This window comes from Haplochromis burtoni, unplaced genomic scaffold (assembly GCF_018398535.1).
Source record: "Haplochromis burtoni strain Fernald_Lab_line unplaced genomic scaffold, NCSU_Asbu1 Contig_241, whole genome shotgun sequence".
Taxonomy (NCBI): Eukaryota; Metazoa; Chordata; class Actinopteri; order Cichliformes; family Cichlidae; genus Haplochromis; species Haplochromis burtoni.
In genome coordinates, this window is record NW_024582602.1 from 717,221 (window position 1) to 731,761 (window position 14,541).

At 41.1% G+C, this 14,541-nt stretch overlaps 1 protein-coding gene across 2 annotated transcripts in view; it reads right to left on the reverse strand.

Moving 5' to 3' along the window:
• nap1l1 (nucleosome assembly protein 1-like 1) overlaps positions 1-6,483 on the reverse strand; it is a 23,289-nt gene extending 16,806 nt beyond the window's left edge. For both annotated transcript variants that reach the window (XM_005941963.3, XM_005941964.3), the window contains exons 1-3: positions 6,333-6,483; positions 2,304-2,342; positions 1,175-1,263 (exon numbers count right to left, since the gene is read on the reverse strand). In XM_005941963.3, the coding sequence (XP_005942025.1) occupies positions 1,175-1,263; positions 2,304-2,320 (106 nt within the window). In that variant the 5' untranslated portion in view covers positions 2,321-2,342; positions 6,333-6,483. The remainder of the gene's footprint in view (positions 1-1,174; positions 1,264-2,303; positions 2,343-6,332) is intronic.
• Positions 6,484-14,541: the final 8,058 nt, after the last annotated feature.

The window sequence follows — 14,541 nt, forward strand, 5'->3', positions numbered from 1 at the left end:
AAAGAAAACGGCGGCCGTTACAACTTATGTCTAAAAATGTATCGTTTCATGCATCGGTTAAAACACTCGACTCAGCTACGTGCAGATGGAAACACTTCACGCAAGTCGAGCTGCCCGAGATTCACAGAATTTACAGAAAATGTTACATTGTTGTGATTTATATCGTTATCGGACGATAGATGTCTGATATCGGGATATGAGATTTTGGTCATATCGCACAACTGTAGTAGTAACTGAATTTCAACCAAGGTGCCGCTACTACACAACCAGCAATAAAAACTTGTTTTTAATCATTACCAAATCTACCAACCACAGGAACCGTTCTATAGTGCATCCACACACTACAGATAAACTGTACTACACCACAGTACCTGTGCAACTGAAGCTACAGCATTACTGAAACCCTACAATAAAGCAGAGGAGTATCTGCAGGGCGTGGGGTGCTTCGTGTAATTAATAGATTTACATTCAGCTCAAACATCAGTTAAAAATCTCAAATGTTCAGAGCTTGTGATTCCCAAGTTACAGGTGTTCCACAACAGCCCTCATGTGTGAAATCTCAAAAGATTTCTTAATGAGGGTCTACACTGCATGTTAACGCCAGCAGGCTGCAACCATGTATTACTCATGCATTTATAATCCTCCCCCAGCTTCTAGGTCTTGTGTACAGACTTCCTTAAAGTGCGGCTGCTGTGACAGATCAGACGTAGGCAGCCAGAATCAGTCTTCTTTCAAGTCTGGCTTTTAAAAGACTGCTCAAACTAGCTATAAAAAGATAGGCCCAAGCAGCAATCTATATCTAGCCACAATAAGCCGGGAGTAGGCCAATATGTGAGGAGTCGTCAGAACCATTGAAGATCAAAGAATACATAAACAGCATCGAGATCCCAAAATAAAACGGATCAGTGCTCCCAGCTCTCAACTATTAAGTCTATTATGCTGTATTCAAGTTTATGTGCCACTTTGTTCACCCACTGATACTGAGTGTTTGAATTGCCATCTTCTCAATGTTATCACTTGGCTATTGATATTCCTTTGGCACTGGCTAAATAGCTTTTTTTTGGGGGGGGGGGGGCACAATTTGACCCCACATTCCCCCACTTCTACATTTCACCTAAACCACAGAATATGCGCAATTCAACTCTAGACTGTAAGTATACTGAGACTGCCTTACCTTTGCTGTTTTCATCTTCTCCCGTCTCCTCCTCTTCCACTTCCTCAACATCCTCCATATCTGCTGGGTCCATCTCAGCCTGATCTTTGCTGCTCAAGGAGAGAGGGGAAGGACAGAGGGTGGAAATGTTAGCCAAAACAAAGCAGTACTTATGAAGGAACATTTAAGATTGGCCAAACTAGTCCTGGCATCTTTTGGCTGATCACTGACCACTATGCCAGCCACATGTGGCAGTAATAGCATGACTAACAATGAAGAGCCAACTGCCATGCTGACACACCTTGCCCAAGATCATCCTGATACTGAGTGGCCAGCAGTGATGCGGTGCAGCTCTAAAAATTCACTAATAAACAAAACTGGAGTCTGCCTTTACCCATGATGCTGCTCAAAGCAGTGAAATATGATGCCCAACTTCAAGATGCAGCACTATCACAGTTCAATACCGAACATAACACAGCTTCACTAGCCCGTCTCATCCTTCCATCAGGCTGCAGACTATTGTGAAAAATCAATGCCCAAGAGTGGAAGAATTTAAGAGTCAAAGAGACAGCTCCCATCCGATTGGGCCATTGTTACAGAGCCATACATGTTTTAAAGGTGGCCTGTAAAACACGCATTTAAAGGGGGGAAAAAAGTAACCCTAGCTGTTGGAGAGGTGTGTGGAGGAGCTCCTACTGCACTGCACCCTTAGATTTAACCTGAGGGGCACTTTCTGAATCTGAAAACTCAGTACCAGAAACTGCAGTTCCTCCAATGACCACATGAAGCTGGCTCCAAAAACAAGTCCAACTACTGTAGGCTTCATGTTAAAAAGTCCCATTTCATATCATAATGAGTGTGCAACTATAAATCACTGCCTCTTCTGCAACAACGACACAGGAATTTTAGAATAAAAGGCTGGAGTGTGGATGCTTTGACAGGTGTCCCACCTGCAGCAAACCCTTTGTCAGGCTTTACCGCAACTAATCTGGACCTCTCCATGGTTCTGCTTTTGGTATATTCAAGGTTTACATTATAAGCACAAAAAATGTCACCTTCAACTTAGAAAAAAAAAAAAAAAAAAAACAAACGACTTGACAGAGAGGCCAAATGTTTAATTTTAGTTATCAACACCACATAATGTACTTACTTGTCGATGTCTGCCATATTAACCGAGTCTCAAGTGATGCTAGAAAGAAAGAACAGAACCAGTTAGCTTAGAAATCCTGGATTACATGTTATTGTTACCAGAGGGGTGCACTACACAGGCTTTTTGCAAAATTGTTCAGCCTAAAGGCAAAGCTGCATCTATCCTAACCAGGTTAGGAGATGGCAACTTATTAACACAACCTGCTCAAAATGACTAGTTTCGGTTTAAAAACTGGCTGCAAGAGCCAGAGTAAATCATTTAATGACAATAGGCAGAAATTTCATACGCACAAAGGTGTAGTGCAATTTGTATAAGTACCAGAGGGCACCAAAGACACATGCATGAGGTTACGCATGATTGAGCTACAGCACACTTTATGTTATGCAACTTCTGTTCTCACAGTGGAAAGTTCAGGAGTAATGACCACAACCAAAATGCGGCTCTTATCAGTAGTTCATCCGTCTGTTGAGCCTCATCTCTACCTTTACACATCTTTTTCTAGTAAGCAGTTAAAGGGTGAATACCACCACTCTGAACAATTTTATGTAATATACTTAACAAAAAGCCTGGCATGTCCACTAATATTAAGAACTTGCAGAAAGGAAAGGTATCTGCGGGGGCATTGAGGATATTAATGTGCATTCATGTTTTTAATTCGTACACTAAGATTTCTGTTGAACACCGTTTACAACCAACTTCTAAGCTAATATAAAGATACTGGTTTAAATTTAACAGTCCTTCATTGTGTTGTTAAACAGCTACTGGAATGTTACTGAGCACCTCCACAGTAAAAAAAAATAAATAGAAAAATTTCTGCAATAAGCGCCCCACAATGTTGTTAGAGAACGCTAATAATAAACCACAAAAACTCGAGTTACTTCATATCAAGTCCCCTTCCCTTCTTATTACCACAAAAGAACTAAAATGATATATAGTTTTTATTGTATAATTTTAAAAATGTAAAACTGCAGCCTCACCATTTTGATGCAAATGAAACTAAACTGGCTGTATAAGTAATGCTACTCCTCAAAATAGTGCACACACAGCACTACCCTCCACTCCAGAGGAAATGCATGAAAAATGCATATAAAAGGAACCCTAGGCTGCAGTCAACACAGCACTGACAGCATCTCACGAAAGATCAAAGCAGAGCCTTATGAGGCATTCACACACCGATTAAAAACAAAAGACTGAAAATGACTTTAGTGCATATGAATGTCATCTTTCCCTCATTAGTCCTTTGCCGATCAGTACAGCAGTCTGTTTAGCACTGTGGCTACTATTACCTGCTATGATCGATATTCAAATAAACTTTACTAATCTCTAATAACACGCCCATCCCCAAATAATTAAGTAAATAAATAATTAACTTATTTTTCCAAAGAATTTTTATTAAACACTCAGGATTTGTCTAAATCCATCACATGCTTATTTTAAGAGTCCCATCCCAGTCTACATGGGATCAACCCTGGCTGTTAGTCAGTCACCCCCTTGCCACTCAGCCAAGGCCACCTTCCCCTGAGAGACTGATTAGGGTGGCGGGTCCTTGATGCAATTCAGTTGCCTCTCCCTACAGACATATTCCAACTCCACCAGCTAGGAGTTTAGCTGCTTGACAGCAGTCCCTTTTCTACTCCTGTAGCCTGGTACAGTTTGGTTTAGCACTACAGGAACCAGTTTTCCACCAGCTCTAGGATGCGACTTGCATGCAATTATGTCCCATGGAACAGGAAAAGAACTGCTAAAACCCATAAAGGATGGACCCGAGACTCACTGAAGAGGCAGCTGAGTGCCATGGAGGAACACATGAGGCAAAGTATTTTTTCCCCATTAAGAAAAAAAACAAAAACAATAATTCAATTTTTTAAAAGTCTAATGGACTTTGACTACCACTACTTTATCATGACAATGTTACAAGACACATTTTATATGAATCATCACTGACCTAGCAACACATGAATGACACGACGGCATTTCAGCAGAGTGCAGATGATGGTAAAAGGTCCATAATCCTTTTCCTGACTGCCATGTTCTTGCTGCTGTCCCAACTCATTAACTACATTCACCTGTCATCCCAGGGGCAAATCTGTCCCTTGTTAGCCTGTAACACTAGCAGCTGCAGGGCTTCAAGAACTAAAGCCCAGGAGCTTATAATCTATTACACTTAACTTTTGACAAATTAGAATCGAAACCAAAAATCTATGTAGGTCTTTCAACAGAGCAAGGAAATTATTTCAACAAAGCAGCATATCATAACTGTTTATCTCAGGTGGGCTATATTCAGCCGATACGCCAAGATTATTCAGCTGCAGAGCTGATGTGACACTTTTAGCTTAGAAAAGTCACATGACAGATCAATGTGTTTCTTCCCTCTTGCAGAGGATAACTGATTTAGGGAGAAGCCTGCCTTGTTGGCTGGTTTGTGACTTTAATTGCATCCCATTTCTCAAATGAAACCTGCAGTCTGCCACTTTTGGAATAGCAAGAAACGTTTTTAGGCTTTCACTTTTTAAGTTTACACTGACAAATGAATAAATCTGAAAGTGTCTAGGAATAATAAAAGCACATGTGCTTTGTTACTCTAGGATGACACCCACCATCCCTACCACCTCTCTATTTCTCCAAATTATTGATAAGTACTGGAGAAAGCTCTTAGGACAAAAAACAATTTCCACTGTGCAGAATGAGATGACAGTGTTTTTAGTTTGGGTAGTTGGCTTATAATGCACGAAACAAAGACTTGGGTATATTACGCACAGGATAATACCAGCCTGGAGCATTTTCTATCAAATTGCCCAGGCCAACCTGCGTCAATATCAACAGCATGCCTCATTGTTTAAGTCCCTAAAATACCTCAAATTGTTTTTTCATTGTGAAAAGTGATAACAACATCAGCGCTTCCAGAGCTATACGTGGCGATTCATTTGAACAAAAAAGACTTAAGCTGCTCCCACTTTGTATGGTGTGTAATTGCCATTAAAAAAGAAAAAAGACAACTTAAACCCACCTACGTCTTCCCTAGAGAAGACTAATTGCAACACGGAGCAGCTAATTGATTACATTCTCCTAAAAACATCAAACTGGCCCAAAGACAGACCCTTACTCAAGATAGCCATTTCTTCTATCCCTGCCCAGCGACCACGTGTTGCATGCTGAAGTCATGTCGACCCATTCATGACTAACAAAAAGCCCCGGGTGGATGCCTGCCTGCTGAAACCACATTTCGGCTTCATTTGGCAGCCAACCTGTTGAAACGTTTACTCATTTTACCCACATAAAACAAGCCGGACTCCGGCTAGTGTACAGACCAACTTTAGCCGGCCTGCCTCAGTCTAGTATCAAAGAGCTCTTGTGTGTGCGCTGCTAGTTAAAGCTAGCTTGCGTGCTGCTAGCTCGATGCGCACTACTCGGGGAGAGCAAGTGGGAGGAACAGCTTCGACAGACACGGTGCTGTAACTAGAAAATATGGGCCAGTTAGGAAGTGGTGTCAACGCTCCAGCACCACGTTTTAACCAGCTTCCCCTTATGTAATAGAACCAACTATCCAATTCAACCAAACGCCGCGTGCCGTTATCAGTAAAGCTCAGTCTCGTGAACAGTCCCCCGTCCCCCTCCATCTCCACCCACCCATCCTCTACAAAAATAAAAATAAGGTCAAGTCCAAAATTACAAGAAAGGAGACACGTGTCAACAAATGTCGAAAACCGCCGACAAGTGCCGGACTTATCCAGCGTTTTGTCCTCTCTGCGAATGCAATGACTGGTCAAACAGTCCGGTGGAAGCGGACGAACATAAACGCTGTTTTATTGTTTTTTTTTCCCCCAAATCGCGTGTAACGTTAACACACATCATGGTGGAGCCAGTCTCAATGGCTGCTGCCACTGTCTGACTTGACTAGCATTAGCAAAAGCAGCGCTGTCACCCTCTTGCCACCGTTCGCTCATACAGTGGGACTGAAATTCAACTTCGGGGACGACGACCAAGTTTGGGGCGTTAGCGCCGAAGCCATTCCCAACTCCCGTCTCTTACCTTCGCTGTCTAGCCGGAGGCTGGTTTGGTTAGCGGCGCTACGCAGTGAAGCGGTCTCGGGGAAGAAAGAGACTCCGCTCCGATGGCGGTAAAAGGGAGAGAGATCCCGCCGCCTGCGCTCATATACATCCGACGTCATCACGTAAACCGGCAATCACCGAGGCAACGCTGTGCATGGGAGGGGCGGCGGTGAGGTTGCCCCTAGGGGGGGAAAGCAGAGGATGAGGAAACATCGTTCCAGTCCTCCTTATAGTCTTCTAATCATCTGGTTGCTGCTCTTCATCACCTCATTCATTCATTATCGTCACAACTCTCTCTTAATCAGCGTCTTAAACTTCTTCACCATGTCATTTCCAGTCATTATCTTATACCATGATTGTCATGATCGCAGCTACCAGCTCCATTGCCTTCATCGTGCAAGCAGTCGTCTTCATCATCACTGCCTGGGGAACTGATTACACTCATCATGGACGTTGTGACGCTCGTCATTTTGCCATAATCTTCATTCTCAGTTTCCCCAGCAAGATTCGTGCTCCCCCTGTTATTAGCATCAAAATCACCATGTCTTCACCAGCATCCCCAGCCACTTTGACTACAACAAACCACACTTTGGGACCTTTTGTTGGCGGTATCTGTTTTAGTCATAAAAACTCTCAGACTTCAATGCTAATGTGTGTTTCAGCTGTTCTAGCTATGTTTTAGCTTTTCTGTGAAGCACTTTGTGATTTTTATCTTGAAAGGTGTTATGCAAATAAAATGCTACTTACTTTTTACTTTACTTACATGGTGACCCAACAACGTACTCACACTTTATGGTGGTTTGCTTAAAAATGAACTGTGTGTACACCGCTGTTACACTGAACAATAGCACACCCAAAAAAGTTTTTTTTTTATAGATTGAGGACTTAAAATCTGAGATAGGTAATGGGGTGGTTAGCACTCTTGCCTGGCAGCAAGTAGGTGCTGGGTTCAAATCCACCATCTGGCCAGGGCCTTCCTGTGTGGAGTTTGCATGTTCTCCCTTTGTCTGTGTGAGTTCTCCCTCTGGGTGCTCTGGTTCCTCCCACAGTCTAAAGGCATGCAGTTAGTGGGGTTAGGTCCAGTGGTGATTCTGTCCATCAATGTCCCACCATATAAGCGAAAATTTATCAGGTGGTTTTCGAGGGAAAGTGTATGCCGCCGGTTAAAAAAAAATAGCCTACACACATTTGAGTGATGACATATCTCAAAACAGAGACAGCCGGATAGAAAACCTCTTCCTAGTGACCCGGAATGAAGCCAGAAGCAAAGACTGGAAGGATTTCACTGTGATTCATCCATCAGGCAGCACCGGACTCAGTGTTACTAACACCAGGCACACTGCTTGGCTTCTACCCTCCTCTGAGCAATACCTGGCACCAGCCCAGAGGTCGGATCTCTCTCATTCCACACTTTCCCAGAAGACAAAGCCTTCCCACATGTGTCTTTGATGGCACAAAACTCAAAAGTGAATATTTCCCTGAGTCATGCCAGCCAGGAGCACAGGAACAGAAAGCAGATAAAAACAGTGAGAGGAATTGTTTTCCAGCTTTCACATTATAGGTCCACGTGAGAGCTGCCAGGTAAACCCCACTTTGAAACACGTGTATTTTTATTGTCAAAACCTACCAAAAGCCTTTTCCCCCCCAAGGACACCTATATCCATTTCTGTTATATTAATTCATTTTTATTTCTAGTGTTACTTTTTTCTTGCAAGTTTTGTGCTTTGCTTGTATTTTCTGTTTCTTCTCTCTTTTCAGTGACTTCCTTCATCTTTTGAAAAGTCACTTACATTATGCATCTTCTGCGCTTTTCCTTCCTGTCTCTGTGTCTGTCCCTGTGTCTCTGTTTTTGTCCTCTTGTGTGTCCTTCTATTTTTCTGCCCTGCCGACTGCTTTCCCCCCAGTTTGTTGTCTTGTGTTTCTGAGTTACTGCTGAAGACTTTTCTTTTTCCTGTTTTGTGCAGTGTCTTAAGTTACTAGTTTTATACAAACAGTTCACACCAGGGGCCTTAAAGTTGCTCCCTGAATGGAATGTAATCACCATTAATGTTAGCAATTACTTCTGCCAGAGAGGTTGTGTTTTTGGTAGTGTTTGTGTGCATGTGTTTCATTCTGTCTGCAAATGTGGGATTTCAAAAAGTTCTAAATTAATTCTGGTAAACTTTGTAGAGTGGGGTGATGTTAAAACTCCATTAAAATTTGCTTTACATCCACCAAGGCCTTCAAGAGCAGCGTAACTATTCATTGGTCAAAAATTGACAAAAAGCCTTAAACTTAGAAACTATGAGTGTTTGACTTCTTATCTCTCCTTCAAGGTCAGCAGATTAATCCGAAGGTCAAAATGATTCTATATAAATTAGATGTAAAGCTATTTAATTCTTACTCCCATAGTTTGTAATTACAACATATAGGCATAAGGCATATAGGGAATATAGTGGGAATTTAAATATCACATTACTTTGGACCTCTTACCTCTACTTCAAGGTCAAATAAAGTCAAACTTTCATGAAATGCCTTTTATTTTTAAAACATTAGACATGATTTACATCCAAATATCATGTCACCTTTGACCTCTGACCTCACTTTTACATTTCTGGCTTCCTGTCATGTTGATCCCAAAATGTGTCATATCTTTAAAGAGAACCTTGACTAGAGAATGAGCTGCTTAGAAATATACTGTAGTATCATTTTATGGGTAAGGGTTAACCCTAACCCTAGGGACAGTTATTCATGTCCAGTTATTTACAAATCAATATTAAGTTCCTACTCCTACATAATGTTTATATGCGAAATATTCTACTATTGCCTTAAAAGTAAATAAAGCCGAGCGAGTGAGCTTTGAGCTTTGATGTCAAAAAAATGGTCATCATTAAAAACTGTAGTCAACCAACCAACAGGGGCTGACCCGCTGGCTCCTATGATGTCTTATTCCATTGCACTGTTAGCAGCATTTCTATAAACAATAATTACATTTCATTATATTTTTATTCATCCATTTTATGTTGTACAGGAATGATTATTCACTAACATTTGAATATATCACCACATGCTCTTTTAGCTGGAGTGTGGATATGGGACTCCAGACTGCAAATCTGCTCCAACAAATGGGAGTTTCACCTGCTGCAAAGAAACTGCCCTGTTCTTGTCATCGTTTTTCACACGACTGACTGTTATCTGGTGACATATCCACCAGTCAATAAGACCCAAACCATTTTTTTAGCATTTTTTCCCAGTCAGTAGGAATACAGTATTGTGAAAAAGCCAGCCATCATTTCTTCATATCCTGCTTCCAAGGAGACTTTATTTTTATGTCATTAGCAGCCTGATGCAAAAACACATAATTTGTTCCCATTTCTTCAGTTAAATCTTTTTTTTTAAGACTAAAAATAACAGAATTTGACAGGCATAAAATAGCATTGGCACCAACAAGATGATTCCCAAAGAGCTTCTTGATAAAAACTTGACATATCTCATCATGGGTGTGCAGTAGAGGACAAAAGAAGAAGTGGCAGGCCTAAGATTCTACAGCATCTGAGAGTCATGGCATTAAGAATCGGGAAAAATCTCAGCAAAGAATATATATAAACAAGAGGTCTTATGAAGTGATGAATCCAAATTTGAAACTTTTGGTTTAAATTATCGTCAATATGTATGGAGGAGTTTGGGAGAGAGGACACAGCAGAGAGTGTCTACAGATATGGTGAAGGGTCTGTCTGCATTTCAGTCAGTGATTTTGAGGGGATCTTTTAAAATTGACAGAATTATTAATGCAGAAAAATACAATCAGATTTTGAGCCACCATGCAGATCCAGACAGTACAAAGTAAACCCATAGACCACTGACCCCACCACATGCTGTTGAGAATCATTCCTCTAGAAAAAGTAAAAACAGGCAAACAGGCTGAACTGCACACCTGAGCAAGTCAAGTCAGCATCAGACACGAGTTAGAGGCAACCACATTTTTACTCTCTAGCTTTTTATTGTGACTGAGTTTTGTTTTGTTCTTTGTGTGTGTTTGATCTACTTTTTACTTTTTTACTATGTACAGCACTTTGGCCAACCTGTGTTCTTTTTAAATGTGCTGATTGATTGATTGATTGATTGATTGATTGATTGATTGATTGATTGATTGATTGATTGATTGATTGATTGATTGAACCATAAGATAGCTGTGGTTGATCTGCCCCAAAAAAAGTATTATTCCAAAGTATAACATGTACCTTGACCAGAGATGGGGCACAGTAGCATCTTTATGCATGGGATGGTCCAGCTTAAGAATTTGTGGCATTTCTGAATTTGAATGCATGTTTTTCCAGTAAAAGCACCAGCAGATGAACCTGACTGTACTATTTGAAATGTTGAAGCCTTAAGTTTGGCATTTTTGTCTGTTTCTCCCAGCAGTCTTTCCAAACAACCCATATTCGTTCAGACCTTTTCTAGTTTAACTGGGGCCCTCAGAATCTGAGAGGTAGCTCTTAGGTATTTTGCAGTTTTTCTAAGCATTGCACAATCTTACCTTGGGTTGGATTTGCAAGAATGTCCACTTCTGGAAAGATTATTGCCCCGTATTTAGACACACCTGAATACACCAGCTGCTACTTTTCCTCTTAAAGTGAGGATGTGCTTAATTTTTCTAATGTTATTTTAGTAAGGACTATATATACACTGTAACCTTGGGATGCATTGCACACAAACAGATGCTAACATAGTTCGTGAAACTAATAGTTATTGAGTTGATTTTATTCACTGAGAAAACTTCATTAAGTTAACCAGACAAGCATAAAAAGATGCCGTGGCAAACCAGGGCTAACGAGACAAGGGAAACAAAACCAGATACATTAACATGAGACACGGACTTTCAAAGTAAAACAGGAAACATAACCCAGAGACGTGGACTTGACAAGGGGACACAGCAGACAGGGGAGACAGAGCAACTAAGAAACACAGACAGAAACCAGAACATTAATAAAGAAACCAAAAGACTAGAAACAATAAATAATGGCAGAATCAAAGTACAATAGTAAAGAAAACTCAAAACTCTGGGTCAGCGACCCAGGTCTCCTAACGACTGGTGACCGAGGCTACCAACAACTGCAAGGAGGCTTTGCAAGCAATTTCACCCTAGCAACCGCCAATAAACGTCACTGATGGGTATCTATGCCTGTGTGATAGGGCCCAAGTTAAAACCTGGGTAATTTATTTTTAACAATTCATTTTAAAAGTTACTTAATAACTACAGATATACTATACATCTCTGAAACTTGTGAGTGTTTTATAGGGGCTGAAGCTATTGAACTCTTGAGCCAGATAAGAGTGCTGTTCTTGCTAGAAGTAATTATATTACTGCTTATTGGAGAGGAATAACGTCACAATTTTTGCACACTGTCAACACGTTATTCTTCATTTGATGCATAATTAGCTGCCGAAGCTTGCAGGCGTGCCTCCTCTCAGTCACACGGTGTCCTTCCTCTGTTAGTAATACTGTGGGGAATTGGTGGAACTTTAATTTTCAACTTGAGTGCATTTGCAGTAACTAACTGGTGTGCACTCCCCTCCTCACACAGTCAGCTCACTGTCAGTGTGTGTAAACAAAGCAGGACTCTTCATAGACATAACACTTGATAGCTCTGTTGAATTGTCATTAACAATATGATAGTGGATCTAAAAGAAGAGATGAACTGACTGAAGTACTGCTGCTGTGGCATTTCTCACAACTTCAGAGACCTGCCTAATTAATATGGTGTGTTTCTTAACCTAGTCCACTTAGAAAACTCTAAAGAACTGCTCTCTTAATAGGCCTGACTCACTCTTCTACGCTGCTTTGCTTCCCAGCATGTGTCTTGTCACATGTGCTGGCCCAGATAGGCAGTTTACAGCTCAAATGCTGCTTATTTACTATGGCCTCTTAGAAGTGACACAGTGATGCTTTTTGAAGTTTCTCCCTGTATTTTTGTCTTTCATTCTATTGCTAATGCATTGCTCTACAGAATTTTGTACAAAAAAGTATTGGACTATAGTTGGTTATAAGAAAAAATTAAACTCTCTTTAATTATGTGAGAAAGAATAGTTAGTTTGACAAGTTGGCCTGTGATGTGAACCGTTTCCTCCCATGAATTAATTGCTATTGGCTGAAAGCAGTGACCCACACCAAAATGGTCTGCTCCCTGAGCAAAGGGCATCTAACAAGGTGACCCTGACTCCAGGCTTCGCTTTGTGTTCATTTTCCCTTCACTACTACTCACCATGACATTTTTCTGGTGGCTGTGGAGGTCAGTCATGCATGACACAAGATGATTTCCTAATGAAAATAACCAATAGAAGCTGGGTAAAACATAAAGGCATTGATTAGTATTTGGTGCAAAACTGGTCATCCACCACATGATTAGAACTTCATCCACTAACTGAACTATTCGTACAGCACAAATTAAGATGTATCAGACCAGGCTGGTACATTTGTCCAGTCTTCCATTATCTGGTGTTGCTGACTTTATAGCAACTGTACCTTCAGTTTCCTGTTCATATCTGACAGGAGTGGCACCTGCTGCTGTTGCCTACCTCCTTAAGGGTTAAATGTGTTGTACATCCAGGTAGGCTCATTGGCATCAATTGACTGTAATGAGTGTAGCCTTTCTGTCAGCATAAATGTGTCTCACCATTCCTCTTTCACCTCCACCACCAACAAAGAGAACCACCACTCAGTGGATATTAATCTGTAAGCCTTAAGTCCACTAAATGCATGCTGATTGGCTGTTTAAATATTTGCTGCCACAAGCAATTAATAAACTGTCTGGTGCAAGCATATTTCATTTAAAACATTTTTAACTCATTGCAATTATCTGAGATCTGTAGTTACTTTAAATGATTAGTTCAAGTACAAAACCTCTGCATTAGATTACCCAAACAGCACAGAGACCGTTTAACTGTGCTTCCACTCATTCTCATGGACACAGGTGTATAAAAATCAAGCAAACTGTTTAGCAAATATCTGTGAAAGAACGGGTCGCTGTCAGGAACTCAGTGAATTCCAGTGTTATAGGATGCCACCTGTGCAACAAGTCCATTCATGACTTCTTTTGGACTCCCAAATTTGTGGGAACAGTGTGGGGCTGGCCCCTTCCTCTTCCAATATGTTCCTAATACACATCAGTGTAAAAAGCAAATGTCCTTAAAGACATGGATAAGAGAGTTTGGTGTGATGTGGAAGAACTTGACTGGTCTGCACAGAGTCCTCGTCCTAAACCCGATACAGAATAACTTTGGGGATGAATTAGAGCAGAGACTGTAAGCCAGGCTTTTTTTGTCCGCATAACTTCATTATTTAAAGTTTCTGGATGCCGTCTTGACCTCATTAATAGGCTTCTGGATGAATGGTCAAAGATTCCCACAAACACACTCCTAAACCTTGTGGAAAGCTTTCCCAGAATAGTAGAACCTGTTATAGCTACAAAGGGTGGCTGGCATCATGCTAAACATTATGGATTAACAATGGGACTCAAATTCTGCCACAAGCACACTGAAAATATAGAACTTGGGCTATTACTCGAATCTAGAGGAAGATAGTACAAAAGCACTGTCATAGCCTGGCTGTAGTGCAGCTTTATCATATATTTATTAATGCTAATTAGATGACATCATTATCAGAGGCAGAATTTGTAATTGTGTCCAAAGTGCAGCCTGATATTAACCTCTCAGACTAAACATTGTTCCCAAATGCTAACTGTGAAGGCTTCATCAGGAGGAGAAATGCCATCAACTTCTCAAGGTCACCTGGTAGAGCAGCGCAGGAACGCACCCTATGGCCATCAGACTGCAAATTGCCACGAAAAGTCTCCTGTCCGCATAGCAAGGCTTCCTAATGGGCTGTTTAATGAGACCATCAAATGCAAATGGGACCTTAGTTGTGAGTCTTGAGCACCCAGGCAAAGCATTCTGCTTGAGAGTGTGTGGGGGTGAATATTCCACCTCTGCAATTTTCCATTCAGCTAGTAGACATAACACTTGGCTCCAGAGTGATTACTGTGGGAAGCACAGACTGGTGTTATTGCACAATGATAAGCACTGCTGTCACAGTAATCATAAAGGAAGACTCAAATCCCAGCTGATCAATAGCTAGCATCTTTCTCAGTAGCCTATTTGCGAGCGTGTGTGTGTGTGTGTGTTGACTCTCATTTGTAATATTTAGCAGTGCT